At 42.7% G+C, this 18851-nt stretch overlaps 1 protein-coding gene across 8 annotated transcripts in view; it reads left to right on the forward strand.

Annotated features, from left to right (window-relative positions):
- The window catches only part of TMEM131L (transmembrane 131 like), a 159031-nt gene that overhangs the window by 124780 nt on the left and 15400 nt on the right, over positions 1-18851 (forward strand). For 7 of the 8 annotated variants that reach the window (XM_082391494.1, XM_082391496.1, XM_082391499.1 and 4 more), the window contains 6 exons: positions 218-404; positions 615-800; positions 1506-1655; positions 1987-2612; positions 8302-8450; positions 16493-16617. In XM_082391494.1, the coding sequence (XP_082247620.1) occupies positions 218-404; positions 615-800; positions 1506-1655; positions 1987-2612; positions 8302-8450; positions 16493-16617 (1423 nt within the window). The remainder of the gene's footprint in view (positions 1-217; positions 405-614; positions 801-1505; positions 1656-1986; positions 2613-8301; positions 8451-16492; positions 16618-18851) is intronic. The other variant, XM_082391495.1, reaches the window with a different exon arrangement.

The raw sequence follows: 18851 nt of genomic DNA on the forward strand, positions 1-18851 counted from the left end.
CCTTGACTAGTTAAGTATTTTTATCATATCCTGGTAGTAGAATCTAGAACCATTCTAGAATTCAGCTAGGAATCATGCTTTGAGCTTGTATTGAATTTTTTTACATTTTAATCATGTAGATAATGGTTTGTGGATTCAGTAAATGTTGATTCAGTAAATTATTTTAAATAAATTTTGCAGTTCATCTGTACTAAATATCACTTTTCATCCTCACTAGAACTGAAAGACAGCAAGCAAATTTTATCAATTACAAAGAACTTTAAGGTTGAGAATATCGGACCACTTCCTATAACTGTGACATCTCTGAAAATTAATGGGTATAATTGCCAAGGTTATGGATTTGAAGTTCTAGACTGTCAGCAGTTTTCCTTGGACCCCAACACGTCCCGGGACATCAGCATTGTGTGAGCATTGGACTTTAACCTCATTTCAGTTTGGGGTCGCATTTACTATATTGTGGGGAAAAACTTTTTTTCATTGGTAAGATGTCTTGAGTTGTTTTCATGTTAGTATTTATCTTGCAGAAGTAAGAAATTCTGCTGCCATTATGATTATTTTGTTTTGTGCCTAAAATTAAAACCATCAGAGTTCATAAAGATGCCTCTTGCTGTCAGGTTTACTCCAGACTTCACCTCTTCCTGGGTCATCCGCGAGCTGACTCTGGTCACGGCGGCAGACCTGGAGTTTCGCTTCACTCTCAACGTGACCCTCCCTCATCACCTGCTGCCTCTGTGTGCGGACGTGGTTCCGGGACCCAGCTGGGAGGAGTCGTTTTGGAGGCTCACCGTCTTCTTTGTCAGGTAAGTTGCCACCTTCTCCACTGTTCCTCCCTCACTGAGTGGAGATGCCATCCAGCCAAGTTGCATGGAAATGTATATTGCCCAGTGGGATCAAAGCATATGAATTGAGTGGAATTTTGACATTCGTGAAGTAGACAAAGTAGTTCCTGGTACGCTTGAAGAGAATTTACTATTCTCTAAACTAATGGTAGGAGAGTCATAGGACCTAGGAGTGTAATGGACAGTTGTGTTCCATATATGTTCATTGGCAGTCCCGGTGGAAGATGTGAATGTTATATGTAACATTTAAGATATACAAACATCATCTGTGACATAGGATGTGTTATTAGCTCAGTGCAACGGCAGTTTGAGATTAGAAGACTAGAAGGACCCTTTAAAATGTGATTTTATCCTGGAAATGTCTTTAAAACTTGAACTGGTATGTCAGAATTATAAATATTCACATTTTCAGGAACAGTTTTTTTGAATCTTTAAGAGTTGTTAGAAATTATGGAGTCATTCCATATCCATAAGATATGGAATCTTAATAGCATTTCTTTAGACTTTTCCCATCAGTTGATTCACTGCTCTTCTGTAGAGCTAGTCTTTTTTTTTATTTTAATTTTTATTGGCGTATAGTTGATTTACAGTGTTGTGTTAGTGAGCTAGTCTTTTTAATGCCAGTCACAACCGGGCAGTAATGAACCCCGTTGCTTTCGTCCTCAGTTTGTCCCTGTTGGGTGTGATTTTAATAGCCTTCCAACAAGCACAGTACATTCTGATGGAGTTCATGAAAACGAGACAGAGGCAAAATGCCAGCTCCTCTTCACAGCAAAGCAATAGTCCGATGGATGTAATCAGCTCCCATTCTCACAAGTAAGAATTCTTGTAGTGTGGGGAGAGGGTTCTCACCTTTGGTATGACTCATTTCTGATTTTATTTTAAGGTCATATACATTTTGGTTCCAAATTTGTTTCAGCACAATTTTCTTTAAGTCACTGTGTGACAGCTACACCATTTCTTTCATTATAAGATAGACTTCACGTAAGGACTTAGTTTATTAAACTCCCAGAGCTTTAGAAGAAGGAAAGGTGAGAACTCCTTGGTGTACCCCAGACTGCTCCCTCTTTCTCATGGAGTTAGAAACAGAGAGGGAGAGGTTTACTTGGTTTGCCTTTATGTTGAATGTCTTTCTTCTTAAATCCAGAAGCAATTGCAAGAACTTTCTCGATACCTACAGCCCCTCCGATAAAGGTCGAGGGAAAAGCTGCCTTCCGGTAAACGCCCCGCAGAGCAGGATCCAGAACGCGACGAAGAGGAGCCCGGCCACCTACAGCCATTCGCAGAAAAAGCACAAGTGCTCGGTCTATTACGGGAAACACAAAGCCAGCGCAGCCGTCGCTGGCAGTGCCAGCGCCCCTGCAGAGGACAAGCAGGCCTCGGGCCCAGGTGGCTCCCTGGCAGCTGCTAAAGAGGACGCATGCCCTGCCGGGGTGGGCGAGGCCTGGGTGGGCCTCAAGTACACAGGTGGCCTAAACGTCAACCTGCAGAAGAATCTAACTCTTCCCAAAATCTTACTGAGTAAAGAAGAAAACACACTGAAAAACGCAATTGCTGTCAGTAATACTTCTTCCGAATGTCACGTGAAGGAGGGAGTACAGACATGTATGTTTCCTAAGGAAACGGACCTTCAGATTTCAGAAAACATAGCTGAGCTCAAGGAGCGAGAGGTCTGTCCTCTGAAGACCCCTAAGAAACTACCTGAAAATCACTTGCCGAGAAATTCACCTCAGTGCCAGTCAGACTTGCCAGAAATTTCCAGGAAAAATAATGGTAATTTTTCCATCTTCCTTGGTGATTCTTCTCTCCTGTTTGTCTCCAGTCTGTTCTTAGTGGAATTTGTTCCCATCTATGACTTTAGTTTGAACTGTGGCTGCTGAATTTTTATTTCACACACAAAGTTTTATTAGCAAAGGTATAGATGTTGAAATACCATTTCTAAGAAGGAAAGTTTAGGACGGGACACCAAGTTTTTAGAGCATTGTGGTTAAGAAGTTTACTTTTTTCAGTACATTCATTATAATGATGCGAATGTCATATTGTATTGTTGGAATTTATGGACACCTCTTCCGAAGTATCTTTTATCTTGGCTTTTCAGACTATTTGCAAAAATCAATCAGCCTATGACATGTTTCTGACGGAACAAAACTTACCAACTCTCTGTATGTAACAGCTGCCACCATTGCATGCTCCTTGTCCCTGGTTCTTCTCTGGTCGTGTTTCTTGGTGAAAAGAAGGTAGATGTTCTCTCGTAGCAAATGCAGTTAATAAAAATGCAAGCAAAACTAGACTGGGAAGCCTACCTACACATACATTTGTCATTAAATCTTTAACTGATCCCTCTGGCTTCTGGCATAAGAGCCTGTGCTTATTTTTGTGTGTCTATCCTGACCATTTCGATAAGCACATTTCTACTCCCATTAAGAGTCAAATTTTTGACACTTTTTAATCTGGAAGAATCACTTACCTTTGATCTTATTTGAAACATCTAAATATAAATAACATCATATTTTTCACTCCTTGATATTGTAGAGAAGATTATATTAATAGATTGGCTGATTCTAATGAGCTTGATGCATCTAGTAGGGAAAATACCAACCTGAATTTTAAATGTTCCATCAAAGGACATTTCTAATTCAAAAGGAAGGCAGGGTCCTCTGAGTAGAACATGGTTTGGGCAATTTGTGCATCACTCCCGGTGCCCCTTGTTCCACCCTGTTGGTGCCGTTTCCCTGGCAGCGGTGCGCACGCTTGAAGAGGACTCCTGTTTGCAGGGCCAGCTATCCCCACGGCCTCTCCCCCAGCGTGTGAGTGCGCCCCCTGGAAGAAGCCTCTACCAGATCTCAATGAAGTCACAGCATTCCTTGTCTGAGGGTGTTGATGGTGGGGCAGTGGGGTGTCTGTTCATCCATTTCTGTCCGGACACTGTCTAGGGCCCAGACTACAAAACTCTCATGAAAGGGTGAAATTATGGAGTGAGTCTAGCTGGGTTTTTCTCTTGTTTCATGTGTCATTTAGGCCTGAGGACAGTATTTGACATAGGCTGACTTTACACAAACTTAAAATCAGACTGATTTGAGGGACTTGTTCCTCCAGAAGTGCGTCTTCTGTGGTCCATTGCATCCATCAGACATCTGGGTAGATGTGCCTGCAGAATGCAAGGGCTGTGGCCTTGTGGGCGGATGGATGGGAAGGCCTTCTGCTGCATCAGAGCTCTTTGAAGGGCGTGGACCAGCCATGTAGTGCCAGGGTGGGTCAGAGGATTCGGCTTGGTGCTCCTGGATCCTCTTGTGCAGTACATGCTGTTTAATGCCTGTAGTTGAGCCTAGATGACCATATAATATCTAATAACACTTCAGCAAGTGTGAGTAAATTTAATAAGGGAGCCCACAAACATAGGGTTTGCTGGTATCATTGTAGATGGCAAACCTGCCCCGAACCTTTCCTCCCTGTACAGATGACTGGTATGCTTATAATGCTTTAAATGAAAACCAATCTCTCACTTCAAGAATATTTTTAAAACTGCTCTTTAGCTGACTTGTCAGCCTGTTAAGCAGTATCAGGGTGATTGCTGGTCAGATCACATAAGAGTTGATGAAAGAACTTTGGCTTTCCACCATGTTCATACCAGCAAATTCAAAGGTGCTAATTTGCAGCCCTGTATTTCTCTCCAGAATTAATCTGTCAGCAGGAGGTTCCTCACAGGGAAATCCATTCACTGACATGTATTTGGTTCTGACTGTTTTCTGTTTACATCACTATTCTAGGAAAATATCAAAGAGGTTAAAAAGTAAACAAGTGGCCTGCCATCAATTTACAATTTAAACATTTTAAAGAATTGAGAATTTTAAAAATAAGAAAGGACTGAGAAATTTAGGGGAAGCAAATTGTAGTTTGAAGGTAAGATATGGAGTCTTTTGGTCATATTGAGGGTTCGGGGTTCCTTTGTCAGATTTTGAAGGAAAGCATTGTAATAAGCTGGCAGATGGTGACAGGCAGGGGCTCACAGTGTGTAAAGAACACTCAAGAATGAGAAAACCAAAAATGTAAGAACCTTCCAAGTTTCCACTTCCAACTTTGAGCATCAGTCCTTTTCTTACTTTGAAAAGGATTTCACTTTGTGTTTCCATCTTAAGATCCTTTCTAGAATCTGAAGAAAACAGCTTCAGTCTTGCGAGCTGAACTGATGGCCTCTCGGGAACTTCCACTCACTCAGTTGAAACCAGTCAGTGTCTGTGCCACATGCTAGCCATTTTTCCCGAAGTACACAGACGTTCTTAGAACCAGGTCTAGTGACAAGACTGCCTTTGGGAACGGGGACTGGGGAGGTGGCCTTTCTCCCGAGAGTGCCTGAAATGGCATCCCGAACCTGCCAGAACTCCTGGAGGTGCCTGAAGCACTGTGCCTTCTCTTATTCTGAGACAGTTTTTTTTTCGGAGGGTAACTTCTTGTGTGAGAACGAAATCTTCCAGGCTGTGTATTAATGGCTCTGGCTACGTGCTCACCGTTGTTGTTGTGGAGAAACAGTGTTTTCTGAATAACAGAAAATGTGTCACCCCCTTCCTCCTCTTTCTCCTGCCTCCTCCTGAGAGTCCGGTAGTAAATCATAAATTAAAATTCCCGTTAGAAATGCAGTCTCTTGACAGATTCTTCAGGGCTCTGTTTCACACACTTGTTTTTTGGCATCAGCCTGTCAAACAACCGTGAAACAGCGACGCCTTCCAAGCATGTGTTACACGGTCCAGAGTCTCTTGATGCTCTGACAACAGCAGGGCTTTATGTGTCATGTAAGTGATCTTTTGAAATTTGTCTCTTTTCAAAATGTTTATAACTGTTATTTTTTCATTATATGATCAAAATAATACAGACTTAGAATTAGAGCTAGAGGCAAATTGCTTCTGGCCTCAGGAATAGTTAGGAAATTTGTCATTGTTTCTGCTTATAATAATGTAAAGGATAATGGACTTTTAAATTTAATAATACCCTAAAACCTTGAAATTAATAGCACATGAAAGTTTTCACTGAATTAGATAGATACCTCCAAAATTTCTGAAATACCAATATTTGCAGAAATTCAAAAAATAGTCTCATTTGCTTACAGATACTGATAACTGGAAATGAAGATCTAGTGGTTTACTCAAAATATATCATACAATTAGATTTGATTCAGTAGAAATGCAAATCGGATTCTGGCCCGTTAACTTGTTCCTGTTCTTGTATTTGTTTTGTTATCTTTGTGGCTCAAATACTCCTACTCCGTGAGATAAATGGCAGAAAAACGTATAATGCTGTGAGTAAGCACGCTTAGTAGGATGCCATGGGATGGCTCCATTTTTTAAATGAAGTATATGCTCACGGTATTTCTGAATTCTTGAATATTGTCGTGATAGAATTTCTCAAAGGCTGAATTTGAATTCATTTTATTGTTGGTCCTAATTCTTGGCCCCCACAATAGGCATTAGTAATTTTCGGAGAGTCTGTGCTTTATCCCTTTTTAGGGGGTAGTTTAGTGTTGGATATTAAATTTGGATCCTTCCTAAGAAACTTTGATGACTAATACTTTTAGTGCTATTCTTGGCCTGAAGAAAGCTTGAGGAAAACCATTTTCTCATGAATTAAGACCCTAGGAAAGTCACAGCACATTTTTGGAGGAGAATATCTATATTCTGTTCATACCGATGGCTTCCGGAATCCGAAGTGATGTCTTTGTTTATGATATCTTTTTCTGTTTGGACCCTGTCTCCCTTGCTCTTGGCTCTTTCCCGGCTCATTCGTGGTCCTGGATTGTTTCCTCTGTGGGTGTCTCACACCCAATCTGTGTTGCAGAGGAATTTATGCTTCCCCAGCATTTTTATAGCTACGTAATATTTACTTAATTCTCCGTTAACAAAATAAAAGAACGCTTACCTTTTAAGTGTTATTGTTGAAATGTATGCATCTTGCTTTGAGTGAGCTTGATTTGTAGCTTCAGGATTGCAGAGTCTGGAGGGCGTTTGACCCCCTCCTGTCTTTTGGGTTGAGAGCCTCGTGCAGCCCCAGGCCCCTCAGCAGGGCCGGATGGGAGTGGGCAGCCTGCTCTGCTGTGATGTATTTGCACTGTGGGCATCTACCCTTTCTCAGATGGCCAAGGTGTCGTGAGGGATTTTCAGTTAAAGAAAAAAGGGGAAGGTATTGAAATCCTTTCTGATTCATATTAGAACACTGAGCCCAGTTATGGTGGGGTTGAGGTCTGTTTGACCATATGTCAAAGTCAAGGATAGAAGAAGAAATACACTTAGTGAAGTCACTTGAAAAAACAAAGGAAAGGTCACATTTCAGATGTGGTTCCTGCCGGTGCAGACCTTGCCAACGTGATTGTCTCGCGCTTGGTTCTCACCCCGCAGGTGCTGTTCTCAGGGCAGGTGGGCGTTTCCTGCAGGAGATGGCCCTGCCCTCCAGCTGTTCATGTGTCTATTGGTGGTGACCCTTTATATTTCTGTCTGTTCTGGTTGCATCTTCATAACAGTCAGGCAGGGTAGGCAGAGGAAGTGGTATTGTCATTTCATAAATAAGGAAACTGTAGCTCAGGGAGCTTAAGAGACTTACTTCTGATCAGTAAAACTAATTAGTGTCTGAGTCATGACCAGAACCCAAGATCTTACCTCCCTCTCTCCCTCCCCTAACTTAAAAAAAATTGTGGTAAAGTATATATAACCTAAAAGTTACCATTTTAAATTGTAAAGCTCAGTGGCATTAAGTACATTCACATCATTTTACAGCCATCGCTGTCATCCATTTCCAGAACTTTTTTCATCATCCCAAACAGAAACTCCATACCCATTAAGCAATAATTACCCGTACTCTGTCCCTCCACCCCCTGGTAGCCACCATTCTACTTTTTATCTCAATGAATTTGATGACTCTAGGTCCCTCAAACAAATAGGATCACACGATATTTATCTTGTGACTGGCTTATTTCACTCAGTATAATGTCTTCAAGGTTCATCCATGTTGTGTCATGTTTCGGAACTTCATTCCTTTTTTTCCTCATCTTAACCATTTTTGTGTGTACAGTTCAGTAATGCTAATTATATTCACATTGTAGTGCAGTGAATCATTCCTTTTTAAGGCTAATGGTGTTCCATGGTATTTACCACATTTTGTTTATCCATCCATTCGTCCATGCACATTTGGGTTGTTTCTGCCTTTTGACTTTCATGAATAATGCCACTATGAATAATGGTGTGCCCCTGCACTTTCTTCCCATGACCTCTTTTAACGACTGCTTGTAAAACTCTTAATATAAGTACATTTTCACCTATAAACAAAATAAATTTCTAGAGCATTGTGGATTTCAAAATAGTCCTTAAGTCTAAATCTCATTAAATCAAATGAGATTGTTTGGTGTAGGAAGAAGATTTAACTATGGGGAATGTGAATGGAAATTATTAGCTAGAAATTGAATCATTTTTATTTATTCAAGGGAATAACCAGCAAGTGCCTGTCAAGAATGAAGTAGACAATTGTGAAACTTTGAAAAAGGTTGACACAAAGTCTTCTTCAGAAAAGAAGATTCACAAAGCGTCTAAAGAAGACGTATGTTCTGAGAAGCAGGATGTACCTTCAGTAGAGGTCTGTATTCCTTTCTTTCTTGCCTATTAGAACAAAACCCAAGTTTAGGACTTAGAGTGCAAATATCTATGTAATAACTGTACATCTGTATTTCATACTTTTCAAAGAGGATAGTTATGTATTTGAATCCACATTGATAATTGGTGAGGTTCATGTATTCAGAAAGTTTATTTATCTTCTAATTATACAGGAGATACTAAAACAATTTTTGGTGATACCAGATAGCTTTTATTCTCAAGAGAAGCTGTTCTTAAGCAAATGGGTTAACTCCTGGGTAAAGATGGTGGAGTAGAACCAGATCACATATCTTGCCTCTCCAGTTGTTACCCAACATCCATTTTTAGGGCAAAATCTTGCTGAGTTAGAAGCATTATCCAGAATCCACAGGAGAAGGATGCCTTTCTAGCTTCAGTGCATGGGCCCTGGTGTGACAGAATCCCAGAAGAGAGGGCAAAGCTTGTGCACTGTCTCAGCCAGCTCTTTCCCTTCCCACTGTGTAGGCCACTGCAAAGTGTCTAGAAAGCAGAACCCAGCCCTGTATCTCATAGGAACTAAAGTTCCCAGATAAAGGTGGGAAAGGGATTTTGGAGAATTTATCTACTTCACAACAGGACAGAGCTATCTGTGTATTAGCACAAGCACAGTGAAAAAAATAACATTGCAACTGTTCAAATATACCATAGTAAAAAATGAAGGAAAGGAGTAGAACATACAGAAGACAGACCAAGATCCCAATCTAGATGAAAACATATCCAGAGACCTGAAGGGAACTCTGAAAATACTTCACACTATAGACTATGAATTCAATAAAATTCTAGCTTTTAAAGGCAAATTAATATACTACGATGAGGTTGGAAGAGATATTGTAAAGCTAAGTCAATAAATGTAGACAGTACATTACCTATTCAGTGGCTGAAAATTGACTTATTGACCTGAAGGAAAGGCTTTGAGATAATCAGAGTGAATGTGGAGGAAAAATTTTAAGAGATTTTAGATATTGGAGAAAAGATGATGATAGATAAGGGAACAAAGACAAAAACAGTGCAACATCAGAATAATGATTGTCTCAGTAAATGGCCCAACAACGGATCAGAAAAGTATTCAGAGACGTAATAGAAGAAAAATTTCCCAATGTGAGTGAAAAACTGAATTTAAAGATCCAAAGGCACACTGTGTACACCAGGAAAAGCTGATGTGTGTGTGATATTGGACATAGGCACATCCTGGTTAAGGTGTTGAACTTAAAGCTTAAAGAATTGTGCGGAAAAGGCAGGAAAATCAAGAAAGACACACCTAGGCTTGCCTCAGACTTTGTAGAAACATCTAATGTCTGAGAACAGTGGAACAGTATCTTCGAGAGAATGAAAATGTGAACACGAACATTACGTCCAGCGAAGCTGGCACTCAGGCACGAAAGCAACAGACGTTCATCTGTAAACTCAAATGAACTTGGGAGACTTCCTTGAAAAATGAAGTTAGTGAAATTTAGCCAACCAGGATAGAAGTTTGAGGAAGCTGTGTTAAATGTCTTTTGAGGTTTCTGTCCATTTTATATTCAGAACTTTGGTTAAACAGTGGGAAGTTATGGTTGCAAAACAGATTGCAGATATTAAAACTTTAACAAAACAAAAATAGTAATAAAATCTGCAAAAATGGGCTGGGACTGAAAGGTAAGTGAAAGTAAGTTTTAATTTTATCTTTCTTGGTAGCGAGCCAATCCTGTGCAAAACTGAAACATGTAGTTTAAAAGGGTGAAAACCTACGAAAATATCTTTCACCATCTTTTCCTTAACCTTAGAGAGATCCTTAGGCAATTAATGTATCATGTGGAGAAGAAGTAATTATTGAATGTTGGCGTTCCTTTGGTTCTACTTCATTTTCTTCTAAGTTCAAATAAAATTGAGCCTTAAATTTGTATTTAAAAATAATGCATGGTCCTAGTGTTCTAAATTTCTCCCGTCAGCTGTCCTCCCATCCTTATGTATATATAGGTTCTTAAAAAGACACATTAAAGAATAAGGTTTGCCAAATAATCAGTGGGAGAACCTGCTTATTTCTGAGTGATGGGATTTTGCATGATTTCTTTTCTCCTTCTTTATGCTACTCAATTTTTGCTTAAACTCTACAAAAAGCATGCATTTTTCATTTAAGTAAATGGAATGAGAGTGATACCAAATAAGAAAATCGCAGACATTCCAAACCAGGAATTTGTGGTCTGTCAAGAAAGACATTTCCATGTAGTCAAGTGCTAAAGTCAGTGCATAGTAGAGGGGATTGCAGAGATGGGAACGTCAGCTTAGCTTGCAGGGGCCATGGGAAGCCCCGAGGAGGAAGGAACTTGTGCAGGGGGAGTGTAGAGAAGCAGAGGAGGGGAGGGGGGCAGCCGGCACCACCGGGTCTCGTGGCATGGTTGGGAGCAGTGAGCGAGTCATCTGACCGAGAAGGAGCTCAGTCAGGAGGGGGAAGGAAGGAGAGGGCAGAGGCAGAGTCCTGCCAGCTTGCCAAGGCCCTCGCATGCCAACTCAGAGTTTAGACTTTAGTCCGTGGATCTCAGTTGGAGACACAATGAAGTAAGTGAGGACAAGCACTAGGAAGGGAAGGTTGCCTGCTCAGGAATTTCAGGATCAAATTTTTAAAAGCACATTGGTCCAAACAGAAAAGTCTTTTTGGAGGATTTGGCCTGAGGGTGGCCAGTTTGGGGACCCTGCTGCAAATCATGGAATGCTGTCGAAGGGTTCTGAATCGGGCAGGGGGTGGGGGGCAGAGGATGGTGGACAAGAAATGGAAAACAACCTGTGGGCTGCGATCTTCTTGAAGGTCGTAATTGAGTATCTTTCAATTCAGTTTCATGGAGATGGGCAGGGTACCTGTTATAAAGAGCCAGTGTGGTGGTTTAGCGAGTGCTTGAATGAATGTGTGAATAATGCATTTCTGAAGGATCAGTCCTAGTGTTTTGGAGGCTGGGTTGGGGAGGGCAGAAATGGATACCAGCTCTCTTCTCACCAGGAGGCTACTCCTCTGCTGGGAGGTGTGATGTAATCAAGATTCTGTTTGGGCAGGAGCAGGGGTGAAGGATGGGAAGAGGAGGTAGGAGACAGTGTAGAAGAAAGACCAGCTGGACTTCTTAGCACCTGATTGCATAAAGGGGAGGAGCTGGCTTTGCTTGCAGAGCCATTTGCAAAAAACAGCTCCAAGGTTTTAAGTCTGGGTAACTAGAAGATGGGGAGTTGGAGCTTCATTTTTATGTCTGTCAGGGCCGTGTTGCCTCATGGTTAGCAGCATGGACTTTGCAGCTGGTGTGAACCCAGCTCGACACTTACTCTGTAACATCGGGCGAGTTACTCAACATCGCAGTTTCCTCATGTGAAAAATGAGAGTAATAATAGTATCTCTGCCTCATAGGTTCGTGAGGACTGGAGGAGTGAATGTAACAAGTGCTTCGAATAGCAGCACTTGTGAAGCACTGCCCAGTAGTAAGAATCAAAGAGGTGACAGGTGTGACTGTGGTCATTGCCGACAGAGGGGGTTGGCTGGACTTGGACGTGGCAGAGCCTGGTAGATGGGAGATACCGAGCCAGAGCTGCCATGGCGAGGCCGGCCCATGCCTGGGACTTGGGAGTTGTCCCCGTGGAGTTTAGAATTGAAGGGTGACGTGAGTTCTCTGAAGTGTGCATGGAGACCGGCGGCCTGAGTCTGCTTGATGGAGCAGGTATAGTGACGGAGGGCAGGCACGCCGGCCGGGCCATGGAGACAGGACACGCAATCAGGAGCAGAAGTCAAGTCATTGGATCTGGGGGAGGAGAGACTGGACTCATTGGGAACGGGGAAGTCTGTGCTGCCCTGCAATGAAGTGGAAGACGAAGCTGAGCAATGCCAACCCCTCCCAGATGTGTCCTGGGAGGAGAGGTGGGAACTGATCACCGCAGGGCCCTCGGTGCAGGGCTGTCTGGAGGGGACCCTGAGGTCAGGCTGGGGATGCTGCACCGTCTTCAGTGTGTGTGGGTGCCGTGCCCCCACCTCACATGCCCCCCAGCCCCTAAGTCTCCCCTGGCTCCCGTCCAGACTTGCCCCCTGTGCCGGTGCCCTCGGCCGTGTCTTCACACCAGGTTGAGGAGGGCACGGGCCGTGTCTTGAATCCTGTCCGTGGCGCTCAGACACTTCTTGGCCTTGGTCCCAGGGCTTGCGTAGGTTCCTCCTTCCCTTCCTGGTCTGTGATCCTGGTGGGACAGACGTCTGCTCTGGGTGCAGGCAGCGGGCTTGGCTGCAGGGAGGCTGCAGCGGGGCCGAGGGTCTGGGGGCTTGGGCTGCGCTTGGGGCTCCGAGGCTCCTTGTAGTCACCTGGGCAGGATGGGGGCGGAGCTGTGGGCGGTCCTCTCTGCTGGCTCTGGGGGCCACTCTCAGGTTTGTAGGCTCTTCTTTAAACCCCCTTGAGTGTACTTTCCATTTCATTGTTCATTTGGAGAAAATCATTCTCAGTCAACACATTCCCAAGTGCAGTGCTCAGTGTTTGTTTTTCTTGTACGTTCTTGGAGCCTGACTTTGCAGCTTAGAAAATTGTACAGATCTGTCTATAGCACATGGGGAACATTCCTCCAGATTTATTGGCAAAGGAGGTTGAAGCCCAGATTTGGGAGCCACAAACTAAATTTTAATCCCAGCCCTGGCTGTTTATTTTCTTGTAAGCAGATCTTTTTTTATCCCCCTTAGAAAAGGAATTCATGATTATTACAGAAGCATAAAGAAGGGAGGACAAGATCTGTCCAAAATGGACCACTTTTTGCATTTTTCTGTATTCTCTTCCTTCTCTATGCAAGTGTTTAAAAACTTGGGATAATTATTATTGTGTATATGGAGCTTTGTTATAATGTCGTAATTCTGAATTTTCTCAAGTTAGAAATTAATGGGAAACTTTGTTTTCAGTGGTTACATAACATTCCATCATTTAACTGTGCTGTAATCCAAACCATTCCCCTGCAGTTGGACATTAAAGTTGTTTGCAGCTTTTTATTTTCATAATAGCATGATGAACTAAGTCTGGCCTGTATATCTGGTGCATCCTTGCTATAGGTTTCTAGAAATAGAATTAGAGTGTCAACTGTCAGGGCCCCTGGTGTGTGCCGCCGGCTCGCTCTCCGGAAGCAGGGTCCCTCTTTCCCCTCATGCACGGTGCACAACAGCCACTGTGTTACTCTGGTCTCAGCAGCACCGTTTTTTGGCAAAATCTTGGTCAGTGGGATAGGTAAGTGATTGTGTTTTGTTTCTCATCTCAGTTTGCCTCCCTTACTAGGGAAAAGTAAGCATTTTCCTTCATTTTTTGTAAAATTCTGAAAAACACAAGCAAAAAGTCATTCATCTAAGATCCTACCACTGACATTTTAAAAAATATATATTTTTTCTAAGTTAAGAAGTGAATGTCTAACCTAGTTTCTCTTGCCCTGCTGAGAGACACACGTGGTACCACACGCGGCTTCCCTAGCCTGTCCTCGTGTTTGCAGGCATAAACACGCAGTGTCAACACACTTGTGTTTTTAAAGCCAAAATGGAAAGATGAAGTAATTGGTCTTTCCTAAAAACATACTTTATTATTAACTATTTTGGAGGAACTCTTCATGTTTTTGGCCTTCTCTATTTCTCTTGTGAATTTTCATTTCATGTCCTTTACCCACTTTTCTATTGAGTGTTAGTGTTTTTTTCTTGTTTTCTATGAGAACATAGGTGAAGGTATTAGCTCTTTGTCTATTAAATACTATCACAGATTTTTTTCTTAGTTTGCCCTTTCCCTCTTATTTTTATTCGCTTTGACTTATGTACAGTGGCTTTAAGAATGCCTTTGTGCAGTCAATCTGTGATTTCTCTTTGATTTCTTCCTTTTCTTTTACTAAAGCTTAGGAAATCTTATTTCCCCACCCTGCGGCCAGTTAAATTGTCCCTCATTCAGGGAGATCGGAGAACTTAGTTCAAATAATTCAACAATGATGATGATAATAGCTAAGTCTTATGTAAACTGCTTACTGCCGTCAGGTACTTTAATCCTCACAACAGCCTTTTGGAAGACCTGGGAAACCGAGGCAGAGAGGCTAAGTCACTTGCCCAAGATGAGTCAGCTTGTCACATGGAGTGAGGTTTAGACCAGGCAGTTTGGCCTCAGAGACTGGTCTTAATTTCAGGTCTGCGTGGACCCTTTCCGATCCCGGCTAGTCCTGCTTCCTCGCATGTGGCACCTCCCCACCAGAAAACAAAGAGCCGATTGCCCCTGTCTTCTTCCTCCCATTTCCTGAGAAGTCTGTTGCTTTGGCTCTCAGGTTGCTTTCCCCTCTGCCCCACCTGCGGCATCCGCTGCGGGCCTGTCCTCCCCCAACTGACCCCGGCCCCATGCCTCTGCACTGCCCGGTGCTTCTCTCTCGGTCTCTCTTTGTGTCACTCACACACACACACACACACACACGCACACCCCTCTTCCCCAGCCCTCCTGTGTGTGCTGTGGACCCTGCTTCTCCAGCACTCCATCCACACCTCCTCGTCCAGCATGTCCCCCGTGCTCCTGAAACTCACTCTCCGATACTCACAGTAGGTGGCGATGCTTCTGACCACCAAGTCCCCGCTGGGTGTAGCCCTCCAGTGCCTGCCTTCTTGTGGCCTGTTATGCCATTCTAACCAGGTTGTGCTGAGAAGGCAACCACGTCCAGAGTGACTCCTGCCCAGATCACCCTTCCTGGCTCCACTTGGGGCTGGTCCTTTATTTGTGGGTGACCCTGGAGGGACAGAAAGGTTCAGGTACTGGCTGTGTTGAAAAGCCTTTCTTGGCCCTTAAGGGGCCAGAGTGAGGCAGGGGAGGGGCAGACTCTCCCCCTGCTCCCCCCCAGCAAAAGTTGGAAACTCACAGAGAGCAATACTTGAATAAATGTGGTTTGTATTTAATGTTTAACATTGGATCGCATCTGATCATACGTCTTTAATGTGTCTATTTGGCATCAAACTTAAACGATTAGCATACGGTCCTGTAGGATAGGACTTTGTATGTTTAACTTACCATGTTTTAAAAATGCCTTCAGAATGAGAAAAAAGGTAATACATATTGGGAGCAAAAATAAAGGAGTGTAAAGAAGAAAGCAAAAATACCATAATCCCACCACATGTACACTTAAAATATCATTTTATTTCTAGTGTTCGTTTATTGTAGTGAGCATATTGCTTTGATGGAAACATGAGGCTTTCAGTACCCCAGACATGTAATGTGCAGGCATCTAAAACCTTTTATTTTTCTTCTGCTTTAAAGGGGCAGCATGGTGGAAGGAAGAAAAGGAGAAAGTATTAGTAGACATTAGAGATATGAGCTACTTAAAAAGGGAGTCCGCCTCCCCTTGGGCCTGCTAGTAGACCATGCCTAACATTTAAAAGAGGAAAAAACCCAAATTAAAAAAATTTTTATTTATATGTACATATATATATATATGCATACATATTATATATAATATATTTATGTCTCATGCTAAATTAAGTTTTTCAGAACCACATTAAAAAAACATCAAGCATATTCTTGGCATTATTTACTTGAAAAGCTTAAACTAGTTTGGAGCAGTCTCTGGAGTTTTGCCTGTTCTCCTAAAGTTCATCTATAAACAAATAAAAACATAAATACACAAATTACTCCTCAGTTGAGTTTTTACACGATTTTTCTTCAGTAGTAATTCATGTGAATTGCACATACCAAATAAACAGGTGAAGGTCGGAGGATTTATTGCTGCTGAGGTTAATGGCAAGCTGACCATAAATTACTAACAGATGTTTTTCCTTTTTAGCCCCTTAGAAATTTTATAGGCGACAATTTTTTTTTCTTTTTGCAGAGGCTGAGGGGAGGTAGAGAAAGAAGGGAAATGAAAACAGACTAGAGATTGAGAAATGTATGTCTGTTTTCACTAGTGCTGGAATGTTCTGAATTCAGATGGAGTTGGTCTTCAAAAGTTAAAAGAAAAAAGCATACACAGGTTTTATTTGTGTTAGTAAGTTGAAACCCTTACTAAAATTTTCTTTTTCCTCTTTAGCAGGAAGATCCTTATAGGAAGAAGAAGCTTCAGGAGAAAAAAGACGGAAACTTACAAAATTTAAATTGGAGTAAAAATCGAGCATGTAGAAAAAACAAGAAAAGGGGTGCTGCCCAGGTCTTGAGGTGTGTGATTTTTACAGTCCCTTTAAATTTTTCATCTATTATTTACTCTATAATTTTACATTTAGCTATTATGTTTCCATCTTATTTTTGTTACATTGGATACAGATAATATGAGAGTGTAGATGTTTGTGTTTTGAGATAAAGATATAGTCTTAAAAGTAACATATCTTCTGGTTATGTTTTTATTTATTTTGTTGAAAACCCCTTAAGATGAGCAAAATTTTAAAATTTTACTTAATAAAATGCAAAAAGCTATAGCAGGTTTTAGGGGAAAAGCAGAGCCATCCATCCACACCAGGGGCGTTGGAGGAGCAGGTGGTAGAGGACCCCCGGGCACAGGCAGGCCCGCGGTCCCAGCTTGACCCTGACCGTCTGGGGTCCCGATAACGCAAGAGAATAGTCCCCACACATAGAATCTTTGCCCCGATCGATCGTCCAGCAGAAGGTAGGTTCTTCCGCTGTGGGAAGTGAGCTGCAGATACTGTGAGGTTTGCCTGAAGCCCCGGAGCTGGTCAGGGGCAGAGCCGGACGTGACCCCAGGCAGTCAGGCAGCCTCCTTGGGAAACGTTGCTTCTTTTCTAACCTGTAAAATGAAGGTGCTGACGTGTTCGTGCGGATCCCATATGTCTAGGTTCCCAGAAGTAGCTCTCCAAGCCTAATTTTACATAAATTCTGCAGCTCGAGAATTTTTTCCCACCAGGTCAGTAGCGCATCCATTCTGACGCCACATACGGAGCGCCTCTGGCAGACTCGTGCCCCCGCGCCCTCCTCCCTGGTCCCTGGGGAGCCTGTCAGGTGGCTCTCGCGCTGACGAGCTCCCTGATTCCTGTCTCGAGTGGGCTTCGGAGCCTGTTTCCTCCCACCTTGCCCCTCCGTCCCCACCGCTCCGGCTTTTCTTCCTTTGAGCGCTGGCATCTGGGGATTTCTCTTTCTTGTGAGCTCAGCTAGGTACTTAAATGTGTTGCTGTCAGCTTTGTTCTCTAGCAGTTCCAGATTTGCATGGGGAAGGGACTCCACCCTGCTGTAGTGGTTGCTCTTGTGGTTGGGAGGGAACTGTGGCAGAACCGCCCACGTGGTAGCCAGGACCCCCGCATGGGGGCACGTAACACACTGCTTACAGCGTCTGCCCCCTTTGCGATCAGGAGCTCGGACCCTGGGATTCAGCCCTGTAACACGCGCCCCACCCCCCTTCCCCAAATGTCCTGTTCTGCAGGAGGAGGGCCAGGCGACCCCAGGGGGTCTTCAAGCTCTAGTTCTGTGTCCTGCAATCAGCAAAATGCAAATAGGAAAAAAAGAAAGATATGCATTATTAGATTATTGATGGGTAATTATTAAATTATTAAATACTACTTACTAATGGGTAATTATTCTTATTTAGGCTAAATTATTTGAAAGCTGCAATGTGGTCTCCTATAGAAAGGAAAGTCACACCTTGTATCTTCATAAAAATTTGATGGACTTATGTGGTCACTTTAAAGTGGCATGTTTTTCTGATGTGGACATATAGAAAGATATAAAATTAGGGTGGAATTTCGCCAATTAAATGTTACAATATATTTTTGAAAGCAGATTTCTGACATGCTAAAGAAACAAATTACGTTGTTAAGGAATAACTTCCAAGTAGCTTGTAGGTAATCAGGATGTTTTGAGAACATGATGCTTACGTAGGTGGTGGTTGTTGGATTGTCTGTTGCCAATCTGTCTCTATACTCTGTCTCTATACTCTTTACCCTGAGTGGTCACAAACCACTGAGACCATCGGCTTCATTTCACACCTGTCCTCCTACAGATGTGACATGAGGTACGGAAGTTGGACTGTGTGAAATAATCACCTAGGTCTTCACGTAGCGTTCTCTGACACATTTCCGTGTCCCCATTTACAAAGCTGTATTACAGGTTTTCCCTCAAGTTCATGGTCTTGTTAGAGAGATATAAGTGTTGGACTGTGAACTCCTTGGGGGAGGAGCTTCATTCTTCTTTGTAGACGCCACACCTTTCCTAACAGTACGTGGCTCATGGTCGTCACTCCACAAATGTTTGCTAAATGAATGAGTGAGAATAGATTTCAGTTAACGCTCAGACCTTCCCCCAGACGCCAAGGAGCAGATTCATCTAGTGAGAGTCATGTTTTACACGAAAACCAAGGAAGACACATACAGAGAGTCATGGGTTCTGGTCCTGCATCTGCCACTTATCAGTTGACCTTGGGGGACTCATTTAACCTGTGGAGTTTT

This window comes from Balaenoptera borealis (assembly GCF_965194805.1).
Source record: "Balaenoptera borealis genome assembly, chromosome: 4".
Taxonomy (NCBI): domain Eukaryota; kingdom Metazoa; phylum Chordata; class Mammalia; order Artiodactyla; family Balaenopteridae; genus Balaenoptera; species Balaenoptera borealis.